At 42.7% G+C, this 27232-nt stretch overlaps 1 protein-coding gene across 1 annotated transcript; it reads left to right on the top strand.

Moving 5' to 3' along the window:
- Positions 1–1101: 1101 nt before the first annotated feature.
- Positions 1102–25904, top strand: cdc34a (cell division cycle 34 homolog a). Its single transcript, XM_080431506.1, has 5 exons — positions 1102–1913; positions 17183–17269; positions 18609–18706; positions 20836–20970; positions 22128–25904. The coding sequence occupies exons 1-5, from the start codon at positions 1731–1733 to the stop codon at positions 22345–22347; spliced, it is 723 nt and encodes a 240-aa protein (XP_080287632.1). The 5' UTR covers positions 1102–1730; the 3' UTR covers positions 22348–25904.
- Positions 25905–27232: the final 1328 nt, after the last annotated feature.

Below are 27232 nucleotides of genomic sequence, written 5' to 3'. Positions count from 1 at the left end.
CCATGAGACGGGTTGAAGCATGCAGAGACTTTAAAGATCCTATTGCGAACATTTATGTAGTTAACCTATGTACACAGTAAAATCCACGTTTAAACCCTGAGAATGTTCTAATGAAACTAAACGGACCATTATGGGTCCGTTTAGTTTCACTCTGGAGTTAAATCGACAATCAACACCACAGGTTTACAGGTGTAAAGAAGTGGGTGAAATTATTGTTTGAATCATTGGCATAGATGATTTATTAGATGCATTGCCATCTAGTCCAGTGGTTCTTAAAGTGGGGTCCAGTCAGGGACCCTCAGGTTTGAGGGGGTTGCAAATGGACCCTTAACATGTCTGTAACTGAGAGTTATATGGGGGACCAGTCCTTGAAATTACAAAAGTTTGAGAACCTCTGATCTAGTCCCATCTTGTCGGCACAGCTGACAATATGCATCAATGGTGTAAAGTAACTAAGTACATTTACTGAAGTACACAGTACTTAAGTACAGTTAGGGGTATTTACAATGTTCAGTACTTTTACTTCTACTCCATTACATCTCAGAGGCAAATATTATACTTTTACTCAACTACAATTATTGGAAAACTTTTAGTTACTAGTTACTTAGTTTGTATATTTTGATTGTTACAAAATATGCACAGTAACCATACATTTTGGCCATTTGAAAAAAGCAGATCTACAAATCTCACAATGCGTTGCGATGTGACACAGTGTGAGCTTGTAGATCTGCTATTTTCAAAAGATTTCAATACATTTTTTTAACACTTGAAGTGGGACATTTCTGCATAAATGAGTACTTTTACTTTTGGTACTTTAAGTACATTTTGATACCAATAATAACAGGGTATTTCTACATTGCAGTATTGATACTTTCATTTGTGTAAAAAAAAAAAAGGTGAGTACTTTTTCCACCACTGCCAGTTCCTAAAGGACATTAGGCTACTAAAGTTTGAGAACCTCTGATCTAGTCCCATCTTGTTGGCACAGCAGGGCAGCTGATAACAATATGCATTGGTACTCCAATTCCCAGAAAGCTTTGCTTGGCAAGCAGAACAGGACTCAAGAGACCTCTCTCTCTCCTTCAGTTCTGCGTGTGACTGAGCAGCAGCGGTACAGTGTGTCGAGTTGAGGAGGAGTTGAAGGGAGAGAGAGAGAGAGAGGAGGAGATCAGACTACCTCGCTGCAATCTATTGACAAAAAGAGGCCACGTTTTGATCAGATCACAACAGCAGGGACATTGCTTCTTCTCCCCACACAGAGTTATAGTTCCAACGCAGAGGTCTCCTCTGGGTGACTGCATTGAAGCAGAGGACACGCGTTTAATCCGTTGAATAGCAATACATCCGTGTGAGAGGAGAGAGAGGGGACGTACGGGGCTAGTAGCAATAGCAAGGCTAGCCATCTTTAGCTAAAGGGGCTTTGTATTATTTAGTGGTGGGTCGTTGTTATTCTTTTTTTTTTTTTTACGGGAGGATCCACCGCAATCACATTATAGAGGAGAGCGACAAACACCCCAGAAAGTCCACTTTTAATAGTCGAGAGGATTCTAAAGAGCGTTTTGTTTGTGGAAGGACGGAAGGAAGGGACCCAACACACCAAGCTGAGCTTCTTTGTTGTTGTCATTTTTTTTGAAAAACACACAAGCTTTTTGTCCTTTTTTTTTTGGGTACTATAGTTGAATATTTGGTGGGGTTTTTATTATTTGTAAAGGGATCGTGGTGGATAAACAATGGCTCAGCATGGACATCATGTCCATAGTTCACAGAAAGCCCTGATGCTGGAGATGAAGAGTCTGCAGGACGAGCCGGTCGAAGGCTTCCAGATAACTTTGGTGGACGAGTCGGACATGTACAACTGGGAGGTGGCGATCTTCGGACCCCCCAACACACACTACGAGGGGGGCTATTTTAAGGTGAGTTCTGGTGGTGGGCCCGGTGGTGTGCGAGGCCAACAACATGTTGGCTAACACACAATCAGTGGGGGGGAGAAGAAGTACTCAGATACTTTTACTTAAGTAAAAGCAGTGGTGGAAAAAGTACTCAAATTCTTTACTTAAGTAAAAGTACCAATACTGCAATATAGAAGTACTCTGTTAGAAGTAAAAGTCCAGAATTAAAAATGTACTTGAGTAAAGTACAAAAGTATTGGCATCAAAATGTAATAAAGTACCAAAAGTAAAAGTACTAAAATGTTTGAAAATAGCAGATCTACAAGCTCACAACGCGTCGCAGCTTGTAGATCGGCTATTTTCAAATAGCCTATGTATAAAATAGGGCTAAAGTGGTTAATGTATGTTTCATAATATCATAATTTATATCTGCAAAGTAACTAGTAACTAAAGTTTTCAAATAATTGTAGTGGAGTAAAAGTACAATATTTGCCTCTGAGATGTAGTGGAGTAGAAGTAAAAGTATAGACAATTGGAAATACTCCAGTAAAGTAAAAGTACCTCAAAATTGTACTTAAGTACAGTACTTGAGTAAATGTACTTAGTTACTTTACACCACTGAGTAAAAGTATTGACATTGCAGTGTAGCAATACTCTGTTGTAAGGCCCGTGCTGTGCTCAAAATGTTACTCGAGTACAAAGTACAAAAGTATTGGCATCAAAATGTACTTAAAGTACCAAAATGCAGACTGGCCCGTTTCACAAGTTTTCAAATGTATAAAAGTCTTTTGAAAATAGTAGATCTGCTTGTAGATCGGCTATTTTCACATGGCCGAAATGTAGTGGCTAATTTATGTTTTGTAATAACAATGAAACGTTTAAATGAGCTAACAAACGTTTAAATGAGCTAATGAGGGTAACTACTTGTATTTGTGGTTGTCTGTTTCTGTTCCTCATTTTCAGGTTGTGACGTTGTTACCATTTTCTTTATACCTCTTTGTTTAACTTTCCTTGTCCAGTGGTGTAAAGTAACTAAGTACTCTACTTAAGTACACTTTTGAGGTTTTTTTTTTTACTTTACTGTAGTACTTATTTTTTCAGTACTTTTACTTTACCCCACTAAATCTCGGGGTGCAAATATTGTACTTTCACTCCACTACAATTATTTGAAAACTTTAGTTACTTTTTGACATTCTGCATAATGAGTACTTTTCCTTTTGTACTTTTTTGTACTGAAGTATATTTTTATACCAATACTTTTGTACTTTTACTCAAGTAACATTTTAATTATAGACTTTTACTTGTAACAGAGTATTTCTACATCGCAGTATTGATACTTTTACTTAAGTAAAACATTTGAGTACTTCCCCCCCCCCCCCCCCGTATCCTTAACCTTAACCTTATCCTTAATCGACTTCACTACGTCACAGTGATCCTAACTTAACACTTGTTAACTTTACTTAGTCTTTGTTGAGCAGAGCAGGCTGTTTATAGTGAGGTCCTGTTGGGACTGACACCCAGCAGAGCTATTATTAGTCACTGAGCCACATGGTCACATTTGACACTGTGATACTTCATCAAACAATGGCTTGTTTCCATAATAACAGCTCTGTGTTTAAGCAGCCAAGCCCATAGAACTCACCTTTCCTTTCTGTTTGTTATGGCTGATCAAGAGACTCTAGGCTGCATTGCTCTGAGTATTTGCATATTCAAATCTACTCAAAGCAACTGTTTTTTTTGTGTGTGGTAGCCCTGCTGTATCTTTATTTTTTCAGGGTTTTTATTTGTATTTGTATACTGCAGTTTCCACAGATCATTTGATTTTTGGCCTTTTTGTCAGCAAAGAAATGCTTCTACCATCACTCATCCTAGGAAGTGTAGCCTCCTAGACTTTGTTGCCACTATCCGTCCATACTTGATTCAATCAACACCAACCCATGTGTGAAATCAAGATAACATGTCGCAAGAGGTTGTTGTACAGGTTTCAGGTCGTATACTTGCATGATTATTTGTCCTATTGGGAGGTCCCTCCTTTTCCATTTGTGTTGACTTCACTTTACCCAGCAAGAGAAGACAAACCTTTATACATTTCATTATATTGCATATCGTTGAAAATGGGGGGCCTTCTTCATGTTTCGATTTAGTAATAGGATTTTTTTACAGGACAATACAAAAGCAGTATATGGGTCAGTCATTTAAAGATGTTTATTTTACTTTAATAATGGGGGCCGGGGGAAATGACAAACACAATTTATTCTTGCAATGACCATGGTTTAAAGCTCTCTTTTCTAGATAATGTTCGAGTTGATTAACTGGGCCTTGCCCTATTTTATCCCAGAGGTTTTATGAGGGCTTTCCATATAACAGGATAATGTGATCTTATGAAAGAAGGCGACTGTGGTTAAGGTTAGCCAGCTTATCATAACCACACCGTTCTTTGAGCCATGCTGCTCAGTTCAGCCACTCTGTGCTTTAAGATTACTGTCCTTGAGGAGCCTGTTTGGTTGGCTTGTAGTTTTCTCTGTGTGATTTCTGAGCACACGGTTAAGGCCTGGGCCAGGCCAGCCAGCATAGTTGCTGCAGTGCACACTGTGTTTGTGTGGGAGCCGTGTACGAGATTCCATTGTTGGTCCAGGAATGCGCAGCTTGGCTGTGAAATGCACCGCTTCGTTGTGAGTCATTGTTCCCCCTGCTCACTCTCCAACCGACCAGTTTACCATGTCATGACTGAAAAGATCCTCCCTGTTCTCAACAGGTTGAATTAAAAAAACAAACAGGTTGACTCGGTGCAACTGCCTTGTTTATCACAATTGGGCCGTCAGTCAGTCAGTGACGTCATGTGTAACCTGGCTGAGTCAGGTGTTTTCTTAAAATGGGTGTTAGTCATAAAGGTTGTTACACAAGAGCAGATGAATTAGTTAACAGTTAACAGTAGACCAAACAACCATTAGTCACCTGTCTTTGGGCTACAGTGTAGTAGTTGCAACACAACAAAGTACCCTACCATACTGTGTTGTATCAACCAAGTAGTTCCTAGTAGGGGCGTGAATTGAAGGGGCTGTGAACTCTCTATGATGGCTAACTTGCTCTCAAGGGAGATGTGATGAGCTTGATGAGACTTGACTAGGCATTCAGTCGCTTTGTCAGTCTGTCCACCAATAATTTGATTGATTGAATACTTTCTTAACAGTTTGCAAATAGTACAGTGGTACGATTATACAATGGCGCTAAAAGGATAACACAATATTTCCTTTGTGGTCCTCCTGTAAAGTTTGTCACTATACAGGTATGAGCAGCGAAATGCAATTGTGGTACAGTCTCTGCAAATAATACCATCCTCCCACAGAATTCAGACTGCTTCAAAAAGTAGTTGGACTGTGAAAAACACTTCAGCCTGTGTCCTTGCACTTTGGCAGTTCACATGATATGTCTAATATAAAGTAACCTTCTTTGTATCCATGTACAAGTCTTAATATATGTATATATGTTAGGATTTAGGACATACCATTTGGTAGTTCAATTTGGAGGGGAAATGCACATAAACAATGTAGGGGTGTACTGTGCATCCCTTATGAAGCAGGCTACACTAAACTTTGTTGTCCAGACTGTAAAGTGCAATACATTCTCCTTGTTTTTCCTGAAATGGAGGTGATAGTGACTTTTTGATGTGCATGCTTATTAAGTCATTTGAGAAATCCTACCAATAAAGATGACTACTGCACAGCAGGGGGCTTACAGGACATAGGTAGACAGACAGAAAGAGACCAAGTGGTTGCCAAAAAAATACAGATCTACAAGCTAACAAACGGCTGTGATGCGACGCATTGTTAGCTTGGTATCTTGTACCTCGACTCGGTGTGCCACACCGCCACACAACCAAGTATAAAATCTGACATTAAGACCTCGTAGAGTGTCTGGAAAACGGATTCCTGGTCGCCCACATATTCCAAACTTTTGATTTGATGGTCCTCTCGGCTGTAAACGGAGGCATTGTTTGTTTACCTCACCGCGCTCCCGTAAAATGAATGAGAAAGGCTGTTATTATTTTGAAAGTAATGGCATGTAATCGTCGTTGATCAGTGAGTTCCAGGGCAGGTTAGTAAATATTGAAGTAGAATTAACTGCAATTAATTATGTAAACCGATTAATAATGTAATAGCCGACCCATCGTCCGATTCATGTTACATTTAGATTGACACAAGGGTCCTTGCATTGATGTAGTCACATTGTTAATGTTAAAGGATTTGTATCAGTTAATCTTAACACCCATTAAAAGAAAAAAACAATAGCCTGCTACTAGGTCTTTTAGCATGTGTTCGTATGCCCAAGAGCATCCTCTCTGGTGAAGAGAGTAAGGCCTATGGTGCCATCACTTGTGCTCAACACCTTGGCATTGATGAAGGAAAGGTTCTTGCCTGGCACTCTGGCAAAGTACTCTACCAAGCAAGGGCTTTGGGAAGGAGATGGAATATGGCAGTTGTGCCAACATATCTCATCAGACACCTGGAGGAAGGGACTTTCTGTTGCCTCCGCTCCATCCAGTGTTAATTTTGTCGACTAAAAACTATGACGAAAAATGTTCGACTACCTTTTTTCACTGACGAAAACGAAATAAAAACTATGACTAAATTGACAATTTCAGCAAATAAAAAATAGACTAAAATGTAGACTTGGTCATGTGTAGGTGTCGCACTCCGCGTCTGTGATGCGTTGTGAGCTTGTAGATCAGCTATTTTTGGTAGCCGGTCTACAAATCAGGCATTGCGACTCCATCAAAGCCTGCCAAAATACATTTTAGTAGACTAAATCAACTGTAGATTTAGTCGACTAAAATCTTATGCTATTTAGTCTACTAAAACTAGACTAAAACATTTCAGATGACTAAAATATGACAAACTAAATGGAATTTTATACAAAGGACTGACAAAATTTGCCGTCAAAATTACCACTGCCTCCATCATTCTCCACATCCGACTGACGGCTGACACCATCCGCCTCCAAGCACACTGGTCCCTGTTTGGGAATACTCACACTACAAACTGACCAGTGCAAGTGTTGAAAAACTGGTTGCCATCTGTGTAGATGAGGCATCTCGTTCCAGTCCATGGAGAGGATATGAGTCTCTTTTTGGAGGGGGTGCATATATATATTTTTCTCTATGAAAGTTCATTGCAATGAGTCAACTCGTTGTCATACCACCTACTTTCTCATATAGGAGAAGTACAACTCAACTTTTCTTTTTCATTTCCCCTTAGAATTGTTTACTTATTTGTGCTTATTATGGTAAAACTTTGTTTCCATCTGCATATGACATATCGTATACAGCCTGTCTTGTGTAGCTGTTCATTTGTTTCTCTCCCTCCACCTCAAGGGAGTTTCACCAATTTGGGTAAAAAAAAAAGAGAAGTTGTTTTGTGTCTGTTGCATCATTCCACTCTATTTCTTTCGCTCCATTTTCTGGGTCGTCTCAGGGGTCTTGTTTCATTAATACACCAGCAGTCCAATTAGCCCCCAGCCAGCCTTTTAAAGTTCCTACTTTTCAACACTTCTAGAGTTCATCTAGCATGTCAAACCATGTTTTAAGGAACTTGTATTGTTTTGGCATTATTATCTTGTTTTTATGCAGGCTATGGATTGTTCACGGTTTGTTTCATGTCACCGTTTCACTGCGTTTCATGGTTTGGTTCAGTTTATTATTTGGTGTGTTGGGGTTGTCTCTCTTTATTTGGCAAAAAAAATCCTACGTTTACCTTTTAATTAATGTATTGATACATTAGCCGGTAGGAGACGGGAATCAAATTATTAGCTTAGGAATGCCACAAAAACAAAAATAAATCCATGGATTTGGGTGAACTCCTCCTTTAAATAACTAGGCTAATCTTGTCCACTTGCAATTTCATGTTGCCAACCATGATGTCATCGGAAGGCACCAACAGTTCAACAGTTGATCACTGTCTAAGGAGATTGAGACCCACGTGGGGCCACAGGGTTGGTAAAGTAAACCAAGTCAATGATAGTAGTGAATGACTGAAACATGGATGGGGACATCCATCCAAGCCACAGATATTTTATGATTTTAACAGTTTCACCCCCCTAATGTATTATGGTTTATAAATATATTTTATACATACTGAGGACCCATATATTTTAGTTGTTGATCCTGCTGAAGACACCGTAGATACTTTGCAAGTTATTGTGCTTGGTCCGGTTTACTGCCGCATGCCATAATGATAAAACTAGGCTGTGTGTGTGTGTGTGTGTGTGTACCTGGTTGGACAACCTTTAGGGAACCCTGGATGTCCCCAAATTAATATTGTAAAACCGATTACTTGGCCTACTTGCTAAGTGGTACTTTGCCGTGACACAGCAGGGCCCTCTATGGTTTTTCATTGGTTTCAGAGGCTCACGAGGGACGGCTTGCAGAAATAGCTTCATCCTGCCCCTTCCTTTTTTCATGACACCTTGCACCAGAACAAGCAAAAGAAATCTACACCGCGGCAGCGCACATACACTACAGTGAGGTCATCTGGCTCTTGTGCCGACAGATTGCTGGTGGTGGGTGACGTAAGGCAGAAACTATGCTGTGTGTGTGGTAAGGGCTCTGTTGTGACAGAAAGCCTGCGTTCTGTGGAATCATCATGGCAGAGACTCGAGTAGGTTTTGTTGTATTTGTGATGGGGCCGTGTCAGCAGCGCAGCTGTGTCACACAATGTCATGAGGGTATGCATGGAGCCGGCACGAGGGAAGGGGTCATTGTATATCCGTTGTACTTCCAAAAGGGATAGAGAGCCTGCTGCATTGCATGCAAGCTCAGAGGTATTTAGAACTGAACTATAAGCTGGCCTTTACTAGTAGTAATTATTCATGTCCGTGTTCCATATAATTGACATAAGAGTTATTTCTGAAACTGAAATCCCAATGAACCGGATGACATCCAGCTCTTATAATATCTCGGCTCGACATGTTTTGCATTTTAAGCCAGTAGCTTCATCATTGTCTCTTTTTTTTTAGAGATGGACATGGATTTGGGCCCAGGCCTGTGCAGCCAACATATGGCTGTTTAGCTTCTCTGACTTAGGCTAGTTGACAGACACTAGCCCTAAAGGTGACTCTCCACTAAACAGACTACTTCAGACTACAACAGACTGGCAGTCTGTTGTTCTGCGCAAACTATTGCAAGCTGTCGGCCGAAGGCACACCAGTAGCCTGCCAGTGTTGCCAGGTCTGCTTATTATAAGCGACTTTGGGCTTGTTTTCCTGTAAAGTCGATGTAAATATTCATAGTTGCGGGCTGCTTTTGTTTGGACTTGTTTCTGAAGTGTAGTTGCTTTCAAGAGATGCCTCTTGAAAATGGCTGATTGTAATAGGACTCAAGTGATAAAACTGATCGCTTCTTTTGGGCTTGTTTTCATAGACCTCGCTTGTTTCACTCACAGAATCTGGCAACACTGCAGCCCTCAGTTTGGACAAAAAAAATAAAAAAAACACTCTCCCCCCTCTTCATCACCCTGCGGCTATCGACGTGCTCTAGCCTGTCGGGGCCCGACCGAGCAAGTTCGGTCGGCGATCGACGTTCGACTTGAAGTCCCCGACTGCACGGCACCATCTACAACAGGTTGTCGGCAAAAGACTATTTCTAACGTCTTCCGCCCCCGACGTTGGTGCGGTGGAGAGCTAGCTGGAGAGAGAGAGAGAGAGAGAGTTTGTGAGAGTGTGTGTGTAATAATACCTGGGATTTATATAGCGCTTTTCTGAATACTCAAAGACGCTTGTGTGTGTGTGTGTGCATTTGTTTGTATTTGAGGGCCAGGGGGCATGTAGGAGGGCTGTAGAGTAAAAGAGGCCCCAGCCCTGCTGCACAGCAGGTTTGGTCCTGGCTGCCTGGCCTGCTGGAGTCATGTTTCCCCTCATGGCTGTGTCACTAAAGAAACCAGAGCTGGGTAGAGGTAAAAGAGCAAGGAGACGATACAGAAAGAAAAGGGGGACCAAGAAGAGGCTAATGCCATTCCCGTCCCCTAAAATTACACAGTATGCGTTCCCGGATTGAATGGGTTAATAGTCATGGGTCCTGGTCATGTACTCTTGTGTGTATTCTCCTTGTATGGGTAACTAATGTGGTAGTCGTCCCACTAAAAGCTACAGTTAAATCATTTAGCTGCTGGCAGCAGGTACCGTAGGCTCGGGAACCGTTGTTTCCTTAAGGCATGGTGTGGCCCATCTTCTGTTTCTGTAGTGTGAGGGCGGCTTGATCTACAAGTGCCCCTCAGCCATGATGTACATGTACACCCCCTGGGCTACTGTTTGCGGCGACTTATTTACTTATAGAGCACAGCAGTCCTGACGTCTCATATAAACAGGATTCCGAGTGACACATAGGGGCGGCAGTGGCTCAGGTGGAGGTAGACGCCGGCCACTTGGGAATCGGAAGGTTCCCGGTTCCGTTAATGATTGGGAAACTTCAACACCCAGCTCGATTACATTGGTTTTATCATATGATCTGCATATGCTGTGATTCAGATTACTGCCACCTCCTGGTTCCTATCATGCAGCAGGTGCAGAACATGTGTACAAGTCAGCCACCGTTAGCAGTAGTCTTTGTGGTGTGTTCCAGTGTAACTTTTACCTGGATTAAGACGTGAGGCAAAGCGATTCTGATCTGCTGGTAGTTGATGCAAGTCGGCTTGATGTGGCAGGGCCTTTACGGCAATAGACTTTATACTATTTATTTAAGGTCTTAAAGGGACGGTTCACCCTCAAAATTATAGCAAACTCTTGAGATCTGAGACCCTGATTAAGTCATGCAGCTGAAACACTTTGAAGTTTTGTGTCATACCTTCTTGAAGAGAAGAAGGCATTTATCTCCAGCTGCAGCCTGGCTTTGCAGCGACTGCCTGTCCCTCATTGTGTCAAGAGCAAGACATTTTTTTTTGGTGTGGAATTGGATGTCAGTGTGACTCATAACCCTATTGGCTCGTAGTTTGCAATGCTTCCGAGTTCTCGTTTAAACTCCTGCCCCCCCTCCTTGGAGAGCCCAGTTAATGAGGCAGGGGCCTGTTGGGTGTGACAGTGAACAGGATCATCTCTGGGACCCACTAGGTATGTGTGTGTGTGTGTGTGTGTGTGTGTGTGTGTGTATATGCATGCACAGGCGAATAAAACACTGCTGTTCTTGAGGTCTTCTTGAGAGGAGATTGATGCGATGGAGGGGCATAATTGAGCAATCGGGGACAAGGAGAATGGGTCATGATTTATTCTGTCAGGGTTTCATCGCTGCCTGTGACCCAGTTTACTTTTCCTTCCCATCACTCTCCACTTTTGTTTCTCTTCACTCACTGTCTTTTACTCTTTCTCTCCCCCCATCTCTCTCTCTCGCTCTCTCTCTCTCTCTCTCTCTCTCTCTCTCTCTCTCTCTGTGAGACTGTATCTCCATCTCTCTTTCAGACGAAGTTAGCAGGGGAAGACTTTAGGTCACAATCCAGGAACCTTGTTCTTTTATTAAGGAGTGCAAATCAATAAATGTTATTCTGGGTAGCTATCCACAGCTACAGACTGCTTTGCACATTATCCACTGGGAGGAAAAGTGACCCATCCACCCTACCTAGGAGTTGAGGCATTACATTTAGTTTGACTTGGTTCCACAGATAAATATTCTGAAAATAGCCGATTTACAAGCTCACAACGCCTCGTGTTGCGAGGCGTTGTGAGCTTGTAGATCAGCTATTTTCAAAATGTTTGCCTCATTCTTATATTATTTGACAATTTGGCCAATGTTTGACCAGTAATGGTCTTTTTTCATTTATTTTGTGTATATTTTTTTGGTATTAAAAAGGTCATAAAAGTCCTTGGTGTCACCTGGGGACCCCCCAAAAAAATCATGTAGGGACCCCGCTGGGGGTCCCGACCCACAGGTTGAGAACCACTGGTCTAGATAAGCTGTTGGTACTTGGAGGTGAAACGTTTTGGCCATGGACGCTGGTAATTCCACGTTCAATCCAATTAGGAGCCATGGAACAGAAGCCAGTGGGTAGCATGTTGGAACAAACATGCTGAGGCTAGCACATTCTGACAGGCATGGCCTGATCCTGTTTTTCCTGCACCAGCTTGAGAGACGTGAACCTCACAGACACACACACACGCACACGCGCGCACACACACACACACACACACACACACAAACACTGACTCATACATACACGGTTGATGTTTCTAAAGCAACTGTTCCCTCCCACTCCCAGTATCTGTTGCTGCTTGATATCAGTGTGTTGTTGCTGTTTTATGTCCTCAGGGCTCCCCAAAGAAAACTCCCTTCAAAGTGTGTGTGTGTGTATGCGCTACACCAGTGGTTCTCAAACTTTTTCATGTCATGGACCCCCAAAATGATATGTATTTGGCAGCCAAATACAAAATAGCAGACCTACAAGCTCATAGCACCCTATATTAACACATTTTGCTGCCGACCCCCTGGTACCCCCCCCCCCCCCCCCCCCCATGGACCCCACTTTGAGAACCAATGTGCTACATACATGCATGAATGAGCACATGCTTAGCTAGTTAGCGTGTGATGATATGTTGCCTTAATGCCTTGCCTGTTGGCTTCATAGAGTGGTGTTGATTCTGGAGACTGGGGAGCTTCATGGCAGGAGTAGATATTCATAACTATATATTTTTTTAAGTGTACCTCATGTTCAATATTGCCCCCCTAGGGAGTTGGTGAGATGTGAACTAATCTTGGACTTCAAAAGAAGAACCATGCTGCATCATCTTTGTTTTCATGCCCTCGCCTCCTCTTCCACTGACCGACTCATACTGTTCATTCAGTCCAGCGCGGTCACACGTCAGTCATCACTGCCTCTCTTCTTCCTTTCTCCCTCCCGCCCTCCCCTCCTTCCTTTCTCCCTCCCTCCCTTCCATCGATCGGAGTGGAACTGAGCCTAGGGGCTCGGTGTCAGTTGGGCGGGTAGGCCAGGGTTTCAGCCCTCCTCCTCCTTCTCCTGCAGCCATGGAAAGTTTTTCCCAACCTGCATTGCCTCGCCTGCCTCCCTGCCAGCCATGTGAGCTTAGTGTGTGAGATGGTTTTCCGGCCTCGCTGGACAATAACCTTGTATTCTATTCTATGAGTATTGAATGCCATGATGCCAGGCTGTTCTTTGGTCTCCTGCCTTTTATTTATACACCCGTAGCCATTCTGCTGTTAGCAGTCCAATTCCTTTTCAATTTCCTTATTGATTCCTGTTCAATGTTAAGTGTGTGTGTGTAGAGTACATCTACACCGGTTTTCACCAATTTGATTGTCACCAAGTCTGAACACAGTCACGGAAACAGTAAAAACAAATACATGCATGTCTGTCTAATGACATTTTGAACATGTTAAAATGAGTTACAAATGCTCCTTTTAGTTCACCAGCGTAAACACAATGATGTTGATCATATTTTGCAATGAGCAATGAAATGTAGCTTGTCTGAGAGTTAAAGATTCCGATTGTCTTTAACGATTCCGGTTCTCGATTTCCATCCCTACTCCTACCCCTGGGAGTTGTGCACCGCAGTATTAGTCTTTCATGGGCTCTGATAAGGTGATTCATGGATTTGTTACCGTGCCGAAGCTGTGCCGATGTTTGGGCTGTACCCAATATTGATGTAGTTAAATCACTGATGTGTATCTGTAGTTGGTCCTCCTGTTAGCCTTTCTGTTGCTCCATCCACCATCTCTTTCCTGCTTCCCTTATCTTCCCCTCAGAAACGGGAACAATCTCCTTTTTTCGTTGGGGGGGGGGGGGGGGAAATGAAACTAAAAACTAGTGTTGAATGTTTAGCAAATGGGTTATTTATGAACATATAATGGGTTCCTACTCACTCAGAAATCAACACACCACTGACCCACAACCACTCCTTGTGTACGACTGTTATGCTGCGTTCACACGGGCGGATACAAAGATGCAAAAAAATACACCGCATATTTGTCGCTCTGTGTTGCTCAATGAGGTCGTTGCCGCCATCGTCTTCGCTGCGTCATGGGAGCTACAGTTGTTGTTTTGTATCTTTGTATCTGGAAGTTGACCCTTTAAGACCTGGAACGCATCTGTGACTTCTTTGGCTATTCAAAAATAGCAGATATACAAGCTCATAGCGCGGCACCGAGTGCCGCGCTATGAGCTTGTAGATCTGCTATTTTTGAAAAATCGTGTTTTCTTTTAATTTTTTTTTTTTTTAAACTTAGGATATTGAAAAAAATAAGAATCGCCTCAGGTCTTAATGGGTTAAACCCAGCTCAGCTTTTGTAGCAGTCTACACAAACGTCGGATGTTGCTTTGTATCTTCGTGTCGCTGGCTTCCATTTGAAAATGGTAAATGGTAGCATGTATCTTTTGTATCCGCCTGTGTGAACGCGACATTAGCAGTTCTTGCGTGTCCACCCAGTTTGTACCATTGTGTCTCCAACCTCTGGCTCAAGTGTTGCCTGGTCCTTCGTTAAGCTACATGGTGGTGAAAACTAATACTGTTGCCTCCTTACAGGCATCTATGGTGGCGCTGTAATAAGGCACTTGCTTAAAAAAAAAAGCATTCGCTGCTCACCTTTCAAGGCATGGATATCCCAGGGCCTGCTGTCTGGGTGTTTCCACTGGCCTTTGTTACCCGATTGCATTCAAAGTGGTGATACACCAGGAACTTTATTAGAGGACTGAAGATGGGGCAACACTCCAGCCCATACAAAAGTGAGATTCGGGGTCAAAAAATGGATTTCAGAAGTGTTTCCTGGCAACAAGATGCTCTTCAGTGATTTAAATATAACATAATTCATTGGGCCCAACATTTTGCCCTAGTGTGACAGTCTTGGATTGCTCTTTCGCTGGCTTGTTTCCACTGGTTGTTTTCACTGGCAACCATTTCAACCCCCTGCTGAATTAAACACAATTATTAGGATGGAAAATGGGTTACAGGGAACTTGTTGATTTGTTGCCATCGGATCCCCATTAGCTGATTCCATAGCAGTCGGTCTAGTCTTGCACTGGGCCCACACTCATGCACAGTAGGCATGCAGAAAATGAAAATGCTAAAAAGTGAAACCCAGATATTGTTGGTGGCGAAATGGGTTTACCCCCAGATGCATTTCACGTCAACTTCTTGACGGTACCATTTCGGTGCTTATTTGGATTATTTGGGACAAAGTGTTGTTGCTACTGCAGGGCCCTCTCTTTTGGTTGGCTGCTATGTGTCTGTGCCAATCTGTAATTTGTACAATGTTGGCTTGAACCCTAGGAACTCTAAAGGATGCCAGCTCTCTCTGCGATGAACAGTTTTCTTTCTACAAACAGCATTGCATTCTATTAAGGGCCTGTCATTGTTTCCACCCTTGCCCATCAAGCCTGGCCTGCACACTGGGGACCATGTGGTTATCGTTCCACTCGCAGAATTAATGCCCAAGTATGATACATGTACAGACATTAATTCAGTGACAATAACACGGAGACTGAGTGACGCTGTGCAAATTCACACTATATATATATATATATATATATATATATATATATATACATGACACATGACTACTGTGAAGTCAAAATAAGGAGATGATTAAGAGGTCATAATGCATACATGGCATAGCTTTTATGTTATGGCATCATAACATACTGTATGCCTCTAGATTAAAAGCTCCAATGCAGCGGTACATAGATAAATGTGATGTATGTTGATCACAACCCCTCTTAGTGGAAATCCTCTCTCTCTACCCCACTCCTACCCCCCAGTCCACTCCAGTGCCCCCCCCTTCCCCTTCTCCCCCCCCCCCCAGGCATTCATTTGGCTCAGTGTGGGGAGCACCAGCTGACCGTGCCGAATCAGCAACTGCAGGCGTGTGTGTGTGTGGTGGGGGGGATATCAGCAGGGGGGCTGCATGCTGTGAGTGACGTGTAGTATATTATGTGTGTACTAGTCAGTGTAGTTTCTATGAAGGGTACACCACCCCCTCCTCACTGGAGTGCCCTGTGGAATGGGAGGAGTGTCGACTTTCTGTGCACGCTCTCTTCTGACAATAGGATTTATAAACCTGACTGTTGTGTGCGTCAGTGCACGAAGATTCAGTGTGTGTGTGTGTGTGTGTGTGTGTGTGTGTGTATAGTAGATTGTCTTGTGTTGCAGTGACAGCTGGAGCAGACAGCCCCTACACAATGTCTTTACCCAGTCCTCTCTCGGCTGCTGGTTTCGCTATAAGCTCCACGCTGCAAAGCAGCTGAAAACCCAGCAGGCCTGTGTGTGCTCCCTCCTGACAGTATTACATTACACTGTCATTACCTCAGTAGCCCCCCTCCCCCCATTAATCCACAAACAAACACTATTACTAGGTTTCTTTGCAATCGGCATTAAAAACCCAAATCAGCAGGATGGCGTAGGCCTTTCATTCAGTAGATGCATCGTCAATCACCACCACGGTGCTGTAAAATGTAGGTCTTTGTTAAGAAAAGTGCATTCATGGGGACTCCTCTGCTAGGCAGCTGCTCTCTCTATCTCTGTGTCCGTAGTAGTGCACTGTACTGGATTCAATTACCCTGGGACTCTGTCTGTCTGTCCGTGCCTGCAAGCAGGGCACATTTACCATGGTGGATTTAACCCATTAAGGCCTGAGGTTCAGATTCTGGAAAATGTCTTAATCCTAACAGTTTTCTGAGAAACTTATGTTGCTATAATATCAGTGGTTCTCATAATTTTGGAGGTCCTTGACATGAAAAAGTTTATGTATTTGGCTGCGGACCCCCATCTGAAAATATGTTGTACCAGGGGCCGCCAGAAGCAAATATTTGAGTTACAAATGTCCGCTTTAAAAATATGTACATTCCAAGTACACAAATTGTTGCACAAATTGTCACGATTTTTCAAAAATAGCAGATCTACAATCTCATAGCGCTGCACTCGGTGCCGCGCTATGAGCTTGTATATCTGCTATTTTTTAATAGCCAAAGTATAAAATAATGGTTTAAGTGGTTAATACACACATCAAGACTTCAATGAGAGAGTCACTTCTTTTGTTGCTCAGGCCGTCCTATGTAGAACAGCCTAATTAGAACTAGACCCATGTCAAAATGGAGTTATTTTATCGTTATGAACCGAAGGATTACTGACTTTAAAAAAAAAGTGTACTAGGCAGTTAGTTACTATTTGGCAGAACGTGGGATTAGGAGGATACAGTTACAACAGACCTTGTTCCAGTGCCCCATCTCTGCCTCTTGCATCACTAATGGGCATTTCCCCTATTTTCTCTCTCTCTCATTCTATCTGCCTCTATCTCTCTTTTCTTACAGTCTCGGATCAAGTTCCCCATCGACTATCCTTACTCCCCACCCGCCTTCCGCTTCCTCACCAAAATGTGGCACCCCAACATCTATGAGGTAATTGAATTTCTAGTCTTTAAATGTTTCCTCAGATGCCCCTCTCAAGGCCATGGCAAAATGGCCTGATAAATCAACCTTAACTTACTGCTTAGAGTTAGACTAATAGGGGGATGGATCCAACACACGCAGGAAGATGTCTATAAATACCTGATTATACTATACGTCAGTCCGTAACCGTGACTGTCCGCAGACAGCGGACGCATACGTAGTTCTATTTATACTGCAATTGGTGTACAATTGGCAGACACGTGCACGTTCCACATGTGCACACGCTGCTCGACACTAGTAGTGTTGCGAGACAGGTTCCACTTCTGCCTGCACACACTTTCAACTCTTCCGACAGTATAAAGGTAAAGAAAATGCAGCACACTCATAGCCACGATACAGGATTTATTTAAAGAAATCCCTGAAGACCTTTCCAGGTCGAAATGTTGTTATTTCTTTAAATAAATCCTGCATCGTGGCTGTGAGTGTGCAGCTTTTCTTTACTTTTATACTTAATTACCAAGGTCAGCAGCACCTCGTCAATACTGGTGTGCACCCTTCTCCTGTTAGTTTGCCAACTCTTCCGACAGTAAAAGCAATACAAGAATTTAAGCACATCGTGTTGTTTTGGGTTTTTAACGAGTCATAAAGCGACGGATCGCCTCACACATTTCCTCAAAAAGAGCATTTCTGTTCTGCACAGTCACCATAGTTGCATGCGCAAGTACGCACGGTCATAAATCTGAGAGGACGCCACGTCTGCGCAGACAAAAGCTGGTGATGAAATTTACGTCATGATGCTAGCATACCCTCGCATCTACACTGACGAGGCAAGTATAGTTTGGCCATCAGAAAGTCACTGGGGGAGGCCTGTCACACTTATTACATAATTGCCTAATCGCAATTATTTGAGATAATCTTTTTTTTGCATAATTTTTCCATGTTGAAAATATTTCAAACACTAAACACTATTTCCACTAAAGTAGTGGAAATAGCCGATCTACAAGCTCACAACGCTTCACAATGCGTCGTGTTGTGAGCTTGTAGATCGGCTATTGCCACTATTTTGAAAGTTATTAAATATGTCAAGTAAGATGTGAAGTTATTTGTCATATCGGCCCTGTGGAATCTTCGTTTACGAAGCCTAAAAGCTAAACAGAAATATAATTTTCATTCATATGTTCCAATGTTCAATGCCAAAAACACAATTGAATCGTTAATCGCAATTATTTTTGTGACAATTAATTGTCAAGTCAAATGTCATGACGTCGACTGCCCTATTTCTGTATTGATGTGGAACAGCCTACTTGGTGTGGTGGTGTACTGAAAGGCCCTGTGTGTTATTTAACAGAACGGGGATGTGTGCATCTCCATCCTACATCCCCCGGTGGACGACCCACAGAGTGGAGAGCTGCCTTCAGAGAGATGGAACCCCACACAGAATGTCAGGTACATTGGAACCTATAGACTCGATAGAATAGATGTTTTCTCTGCTTCCTGTTCTGGGACTGTGTGTCTGCAGCAGGAGAAGCTTGTGGGCTCAAACTTGCCACAGCCAAACATTTTGTATCAAGTCCTGGATCCCTGTATCAAGTTCCCACTTAGACTGTGACCCCAAAGCAGATGGGGGTCAGCTCCAGGATTATCTGAACTATTTCTTTAAAATGTGCTGCGGTCATTTATATGAACCTACAGTGCCCGTGATTTCCATATTTGATTATATTACCTGGATGATATCCACATTATGGGCCTTGGGATTTGTTCAGTGATCACATAAGTGATTCACTGACTGACTGACCTTTTTTCTCAAACTGGCTTCTAAAACTGTACACATTTTACCATCTCTTGAATTGCTGCTCATGTGCTGCAGTGTAAATGCAGCAAACAGCCAAACATGCTGTATTATTCATATGCCTTATTTCAAACACTTGCTTGTGTGCAGACATACATTTATTCAAACCCTTAAGCGCTCCTGTTGTGTGTCTTTCTCTCAACAGTTTCTGTTTATGCTTTATATTCAAGCGCAGTTGCACGCGCACACACATAAATGGTACATTCTCACTCCCTTATAGCCGGATATAATTGCATCCACTATAATGGACTGACTGTAACGGTTCAGCAAAAACGTATACCTAATTTTGGGGCCTAGATCTAAAATGAGAATGAGAGTTGGTGGAAGATCACCTTAAATGCCCGCACCCCATTTGCATCCAGTTACATAGTGAATCAGTAGATTGGTCATGGCCACACACCACAGTGATTTCCTTCACTTGCATTTGGTCATAGCACTTAACAACTTTACCTGCAAAGGCTGGGTTAGGTGGTCCTGAGGAGACCTCTGGCCCAGCAGAGCTGTTATGCTGTGTTTACCCACGCTGGGCAAGACCTAGGCGGTTGAGTGTCTAAAAGGAAGTACCGGAATTTGGCGGAAGTACCGCCCAAGGAAATGGCGTTGACGCTTTACAAATCTGTTTTACATTCTCTGTGAATGAAACAAGTGTTGTGATTGGTCGAGAAAGATAGTTTCCGGGGGAAATGCGTACGATACAGGTCCCGCCCCCCATAGACACACTCTGCATTAGGTCGTGACCAGGCTTTTCTCTTCGCAGATGAGTAAGGCTGGGAACGAGGCTGGTGTTGTTTACCTGGTTCGATAAAGCTTAGAATCTCCATGGATCCGTTACTCGGAAGTCTGCTGCATAGATATCCTGTTTGCATTATGTAATAGTTTAAGATGTCTATGGTGTGTTCAATCATGAGCTGTTTTCGGGGAGGCGTTTTTGTTGCACAAATAGTAGTTAAATGTACTGGTACAGGGGTGCCGATAGCCGAGTGGTTAAGGCGCATACCCCCGTAGGCTTTTATGCCTGACGGTGAGTTCTCCGGTTTGATACCCGGGCCAGACCTGGGCCAGACCTTTGCTGCATGTCACTCTCTCCCTCTTTCCTTTCTCTTTACACTTTAAATAAATAAAGCAGTATATAGAACACAACACGACAGCATCAAATATTCATAATGTTGCAGTAGAAAGTACAGTAGAAACAATAGGCACTGGTGGCCTGTTGAATTGTCCTCAACAAGCGGCTCTTGGAGGAAAGAGTCCAAATCAATAAGGCACATTATTAGTGCTGTAACCCGCATCAGTCTATCCTCCCTGTATATCCATTGTCCCATGAAATAGTTGGTGAATGAGCACTCGGGTTTGCATTGGTGAAAACTAAAGTGAAACTGTATAGAATACCACCGCTTGCTTCAGTTACAGACCTTTTTCGCATTAAAGAAAAGCCGGAGAAAGTGCTTTCCAACACCTATCGCAGACGTCGGGTCGGTTTGTTGGAGGCTTTAAACAGATCTCCTTCCCCTGTCACCCTTTTATGTTTACTTGCCTTCTACTCTCCTCCTGCTCCCTCCTTTTTTCCCTCAACACCAAATATCTTTGCCGAAAATAGCCGATCTACAAACTCAGAATGCGACGTGTTGTGAGCGTGTAGATTTGGCTATTTTCTCTGAATGAGAAAGAGATGCTGGTTGTTCACGTGTTTAATCCGTCTTTCATTTGCCCTCTTTGCCCAACCCAGGACCATCCTGCTGAGTGTTATCTCCCTGCTCAACGAGCCCAACACCTTCTCTCCAGCCAACGTGGACGCCTCCGTCATGTACCGCAAGTGGAGGGACAGCAAGGGCAAGGACAGAGAATACGCTGAGATCATTAGGTACAAACGCTTTTTCTACTGTTCAGCGTGGCAGCATGTCGTTGCTGTCAGGTGGAAACCTTGTATGTCTTTCAACGTTTTATGTTTTTTTTTAAAATAAATGAATACCCTACTTCCGTCGTACACGAGTGTCGCAGAAAGGTAGCGAGAATTGCCTCATCGTTGTGAGATCGTCTATTTTTGAAAGAATTTGATGGTGAAAGTGGTCAGTGGGTTTTATAAATATTGAACCAAAGAAACGTATTAACAAGAGCGTATGGCTAAATAATAACTTCATTGGAAACATTGGAACTCAGGTTACATTTTTTTCATTTCGTGAAAAGTAACAGTTTTGGACGGCAACAATATTAGTCCAGGGGCCAACACTGATATTTTCACAAATTGGTACCACCTGAGGTGGCCGTAAAGTTTTTGTATTTTTGTATTCCTACATGTCTCTAGTTTATATTTTGGTAATTCAGTAGCTTAATGGCAGTTATCACTACCTACCGGCTAATGTATCCGGTAGGAGACACAAAGTAAAATCTTTGTGTCTCCTACCGGAAATACACCCGGGCATCAAATTATTGCGACAAAAACCAAAATATATCCATGTATTCAAGGCTTCATGGGGTGTGCAATTGATAACTTCTCAGATTTTTGGTGTTTGCAAAAAGACTGCTTTCCATAAGCTTGTAAAAGTTGACTAGGGTGGTCATAGCTGAATGGGTAGAGAGTCCCCCTGGGAAACTTAAGGAGGAGTTCACCCAAAAAATTGCACACCCCATGAAGCCTTGAATACATGGATATATTTTGGTTTTTGTCGCAATAATTTGATGCCCGGGTATATTTCCGGTAGGAGACACAAAGATTCTACTTTGTCTCTCCTACCGGATACATTAGCCGGTTTAGAGTGATTACTGTCATTAAGCTACTGAATTGGAAGATGTATCATACCAAAATATAAACTAGAGACATGTAGGAATACAAAAATACCAAAAATGTACAGATTTTGGTACCACCTAAGGTGGCCACCTTAGGTGGTACCAAAATCTGTCCAGCAGGCACACATTGTGCTGCTACTGAAGGCCTCTCATCTCATGCGACCGTGACCGTGGCTTGAACTCTTTCTCTGTCTCTCCTCCATTTCATTCTCTCGGTTCTATCCATCTGTCCAGGAAACAAGTGCTGGCCACCAAGGCTGACGCGGAGAGGGACGGCGTCAAGGTCCCCATGACGCTGGCCGAGTACTGTGTGCGCACCCGTGCGCCGCCCACCGACGACGGCTCCAACCTCTTCTACGACGACTACTACGACGACGAGGACCTGGATGAGGACGAGGACGACAACGAGGACTGTTGCTACGACGACGATGATTCGGGCACCGAGGCCTCCTGACCTCGTCCCCGCCCACCCCCTTCCTGCCCCAATTTCTCCCCCACCGCCCCGTTCCCTTTACCGTTGTCACAAACTGAACTTTTAATCTCTCGCTTTGCCCTCCACCTCTTCCGGAACCCCCCCCCGTCACCTCTACCTACCCTGGTCCTCTTCCTAGCACAGGTCCCAACTCCATCCCCGGTGCAGCGGAGACCTGCACGCTAAAACAGACACAACACAAAACATCCAGATGCATCTGAGAACAGGAAGCTGCAAAAGCTTGTGTTTTTCCTTTCCTTTTTTTTTCTTTTGTCATCAGAGTAGAGGTTACACACACACGATCACTGCCCAGCGCACAGGGTTTTCTTTTAACATAAGGTAATGGTGCGTCACGCAGAGTTATTTTTTTATTCTGCTTGTTTGTTTGCACCACTGTTAAAGAACTGGATTGAATTAACTAAAGCAATTTAGTTCTTTAAGACAGTTCTTTATTTTTTTTCCTTTTTTGTTTCCTATTGACTAAAGAATTTATCAAGACGATCTCATTGTCGACTTCCTTTAGGGGAACTCAGACTTTCCTTGATAACATCAACATGGAGGTATAAGTAATGAATGGAATTCCATTCAAGAGCTAACAAGCAGTGTGAATGGAAGGTAATTTAGAATAATGAGAAGAAAGCTTTTATGAAGTGGTGTATACACAGTAAAATCTTTAGTGTTAATGTATCCTTTTGTAACTCAGAATATACCAAATGGACCCCTTACATTGGTTACATGTGTACACTCTCAGAGTTGAACTCACACTGAGGATTTTACTGTGTATGTGTTGGAGGGCTTGAATCACCTGTTTGTGCTTCGATCACAGCCTGAGCCGTATATGTGACCTGTGACCTGTCTTTTACTGGCGCCATTTGATGCCCTGCTGTGTTTCACCTTTGACCTTCCCGAGCCCCTTGGCTGGTGCTGCTTTGAACGGGGAAGTGTTCCATGTCAAAAACAAAACAAATCGGTTCACTCCCTTGTGCCTTCCCTCGCTTCCTTTCCTAGATCCGAATGTAACAAACCACATTCATGTCTCGGTCCTTCACCTAGCAAACCAAACCGCCACATTAAAATCCTGAGTATTAATTTAACCCTGAGACTTACAGGTGAAAATGGATAAATTAACACTGAGGGTTGTACCGTGTACCAGCCAGGCTGAGGGAAATATTTAGGCTTGATAAGGTCTCGGGTGGAGAAACTCTCACAGCTCCCTCCTGGATTGAGTACAGACTCTTATCATCTTCAGTGTTTTGATCAACTCCTGTCATATCTGTGAATGTTGTAAACAAGGTGGGTAAGATAAAATGGCTTTTGCTAGCAAAAGGAATGGTCATATCGCTTGAAACAGGTATTCCCGTCCTGTCCTTACTGCCACTCTGCCTTGTCCATAAAGCCTAATTTATAGTTTGTCGTACGGCCTCGTCGCTAGCCAAAAATAACAGATTCTTATGTCTATAATGCAGTGCATCATATCACGTTTTTCACTTTAAAATCAGTTATTTTTGGCAAGCCACACTGTTGTAAAGTTTGAAGTATAAATTAGGCTTTAGAGCCCATACTTGCAGTGGCCTGAATTCATTTAGAAATGAGTGTATGACTTGTGAAATCTGATGTACTGTATTTGAGACCTATGCAGTCAGTCCTTGAGTGTGTTTAATATGTTTAATATGCAGTGCTTTGGCAGTGGTGTTAAGCCTTCACTACTGGCATTGAATAGCACAAGCCAGTCCCAACTCAACGTCCAGCATGGGTTTCACAGCCTAACACACCCAATACTTTGAGCTGCAGTGAAGGTCTTGGATTACCAATATCCTTGAATCTGAGATAACGAGATGAGAAGACGAGTCTCGTTAGGAGGAGATGCTTTATGAGAGTCGTGTCAGTCTTTATATTCATACACAGGGATTGGCACTTGATTCTAAGCCAGTGGAGTCACTCAGGGTTCTGTGAGGGGGTTCCAAATGTACCCTTACAGGTCTATAACTCTTGAGTGTAAAAATGGAACCAAATGGATCCGTACAGGTTCATTTGGTTCCATCTGTACACACAGTGTTCAGGGGTGTTAGCCACAGTAGCGCCGGTGTGTCCACTGAAGAGCTTCCTCTTCTGAGGAGGGATTTCACCAGCCTTCTCTGTGAGAAGATGCCCCCTACTGTTAGGTCTGTGCGAAGGCTTATGCCCCTCTGACACTTGTTCTGTCTGCAGCCATCTTGAATTATCTGAATCTGTGAGCACTCCCTCGTCGCATCATAAGAGTTCGGGTAGCAGAATTAATGATTTATGGAGGGTGCTGTTGACTTAATGGGGTTTTGTCATCAATATAGACTTGTTTGTGGCCTACAAGTCTTGGCAACACCTTTGGGGTATTGCCCTCACGCAGGCCACCCAGTTGCACGCTAAAACACAAATACAGCCATTCAACAGTATTTCAAGCAAAGTTCTCTACATTTTTGTAATTTTCCTTTTTTTTCCAGTAGCGTGTGAATATTCACTGAGTAAGACATGCCCATTTAAGTAGACGAGAAGTGTGGAGAAATGTGAAAGCATGGAGGATGGGGTTGACCTTTTGGCCTTTAGCATGGACAGCAGTTCTTTACTAGCATGCTATAATGACATAATATGCTTAAATGGTTTTAGATCTGGTAAAAAGGTTTGTGATGGTGTCCAGAGATGATTCTACCTCTGGATTTATACTCATGTTTTCTAAAACCGTTGTCAATGGGCTCTGGGCGTGCCCCCCCTTTTGGTTTCTTTAAATATTTTTTGATGTAATGCTTTTATTTCTCTTTCCAAACTGGGGCATGAACCACAATGTTTTTTTTTAAATTCTAAATGTATTAAGTGCTATGATTTATTTTGTACCCGTTAATTAAATTAACAGGTTATTCATTATTATGGAAGAATATAAATATATGAACTGTTGTGACTGATTTTAGCAAACATCAAAGACAGGAAAAGTTGTACAGAACCAAATTGACACCTCATCCCATCCCACCATTCACCTGCTCTTGAATGTTCTTTGACAAAATATTCAATTGTCAGGAGTTGACTGATGTACAGCAACTACTCCATGAATGACCCTTCCCATGCATCACTGTCCAGGTGAATGGGATTTCATTTTTGTCAAACTACTGTTGATTTTAAAACATGCACACCCTCCCACCCGCCCTGTTCGCTGAGCTCTGATTGGCAAGGCATCACTGGAGGGAGTCCCCAGCTTTAACTAGAGAAACCAGATAACGCCTCAGGAAAAACCAAGCGAAACAAAGCGCAACCCTTTCCAACTGAGTGACCCTGACAAACCTGATACCGTACCCCATCTCCACCCCATGGTGAACTAATGGTCTTCTGATGAGCTTGTCCCCTCCAAATGCTCACCTTCTGGCTTCAAAAGACTGTTTACAATCTCTACCTTGATATGCACATGTCGATATTTTGACGATCACTTGATGTTTTTTTTTTCTTCTTTGTATTTTCTTTTTTCTTATGGTTTGTAAATCTATTTAAAACCTAAAAAAATAAAGATCTTTATTAGATGTTGAGCGGTTTTTATTACAGTGGCGGGTGAGAGAATTGAAAACCTGTGTGCATGAATGACGGGTCTTGAGTTTAGACTGATTCTGTGAAGCTCAAGCTCATTGCTCCTGTTTTCATGCATAGACACTTACTGGGAATGAATGAATCATAATGTGTAACCCCAGAGATAGCTGAGAGGTACTCTGTAAAATGTGTAATTCATTCATTTGTAACTCAAGAGTACAAATGTAAATTAATGGACCTGTTAACATGCGTTCACTCTAAGCTAAATTTAAAGGTTTAAGAGATTTGTAGTAGTATTGTTAAAATAAGCTCTACATTGAATACAGTAGCTCTACATTAGTAGTAAATGCTATAAAGGGGTCTCCCCATCTCTCCAACTCTTAAGTAAACAGAAAATACGTATTCAGTTTGACATACCAATTTCATCCATTCAGGAGAGAGAACCCATACAGGATGCCCAAGGTAAACGGGTGAAATTGGAAGTGATGAAACGCAAAATGAGTACACAAATTGGAACTCGAACACTGAAGCTGATAAATGGGTTCCCTCTCCTGATTGAACTTAGCAATGATTACTATCATTACTAATGGTGTCCTGTTCGGGCTCCCCAACAAAGCCCTGGACAGACTGCAGTATGAGCAAAACTGAGCTGCCAGAGTGCTCACCCGCACCAAGCCCTGGCAGCACATCAGTGACATCACCCCCACCCTCAAACACCTACAGTGGCTTCCGGTTAAGTTCACCTACAAACTGCTCCTCCTGGTTGGCAGCCCCAACCCTCTTGAACTCTCTCCCCATGGTGATTCGCCAGGCGCCAACATTGGACTCTTTCAAGTCGGCACTGAAAAGACACTTGTTCATTCAGGCTTTTGGCAAATAGTTTGTTTATTTTTGTTAATGTAGTTGTTAGGTTTTTGAAAGGCGCTATATAATTTCAACTATCAGAATGTAAGATTTATTTTTATTTTAACGGAAAAATCACGTACAGCACCTTTAACACTGAGGTTTTTACTGCATACGGTTCATGTTTTTCCTTTTCACATCCACTTGACATTTCAGTTGGTTGTGTGAGGAAAGTAAAAGATGTCATTTGTAGCCACGAAGTAGTCGGTTCAATGGGGAGTTGAGGATTTCAAGATGCTGCCATAATTCTTCCTAGGAAGAATTTTAAAAGAATGGCTGTTATAAAATGGATGCTGCTTATCTTTTTTTTTCCTATTCTCCAGAACAGCACTTAGTTCTCAAAGTGGGGTCCCCAGCTAAATTAGTTAATGTAGCAAAAAACACTTTACCCTATTTTATACTTCCGCTATTTGAAAATTGC

This window comes from Gymnoscopelus braueri (assembly GCF_963280865.1).
Source record: "Gymnoscopelus braueri genome assembly, chromosome: 6".
Taxonomy (NCBI): domain Eukaryota; kingdom Metazoa; phylum Chordata; class Actinopteri; order Myctophiformes; family Myctophidae; genus Gymnoscopelus; species Gymnoscopelus braueri.
The sequence above is the reverse complement of the archived record's forward strand: the minus strand, read 5'-3'. Positions and strand labels throughout refer to the sequence as shown.

Bases quoted from the DNA above. Each gene is read 5' to 3' on its own strand.
- cdc34a (XM_080431506.1), top strand. From the start codon at position 1,731: ATGGCTCAGCATGGACATCATGTCCATAGTTCACAGAAAGCCCTGATG. The intron at 1,914-17,182 runs GTGAGTTCTGGT...CTTTTCTTACAG, and splicing joins ACGAGGGGGGCTATTTTAAG to TCTCGGATCAAGTTCCCCAT. The intron at 17,270-18,608 runs GTAATTGAATTT...GTTATTTAACAG, and splicing joins GGCACCCCAACATCTATGAG to AACGGGGATGTGTGCATCTC.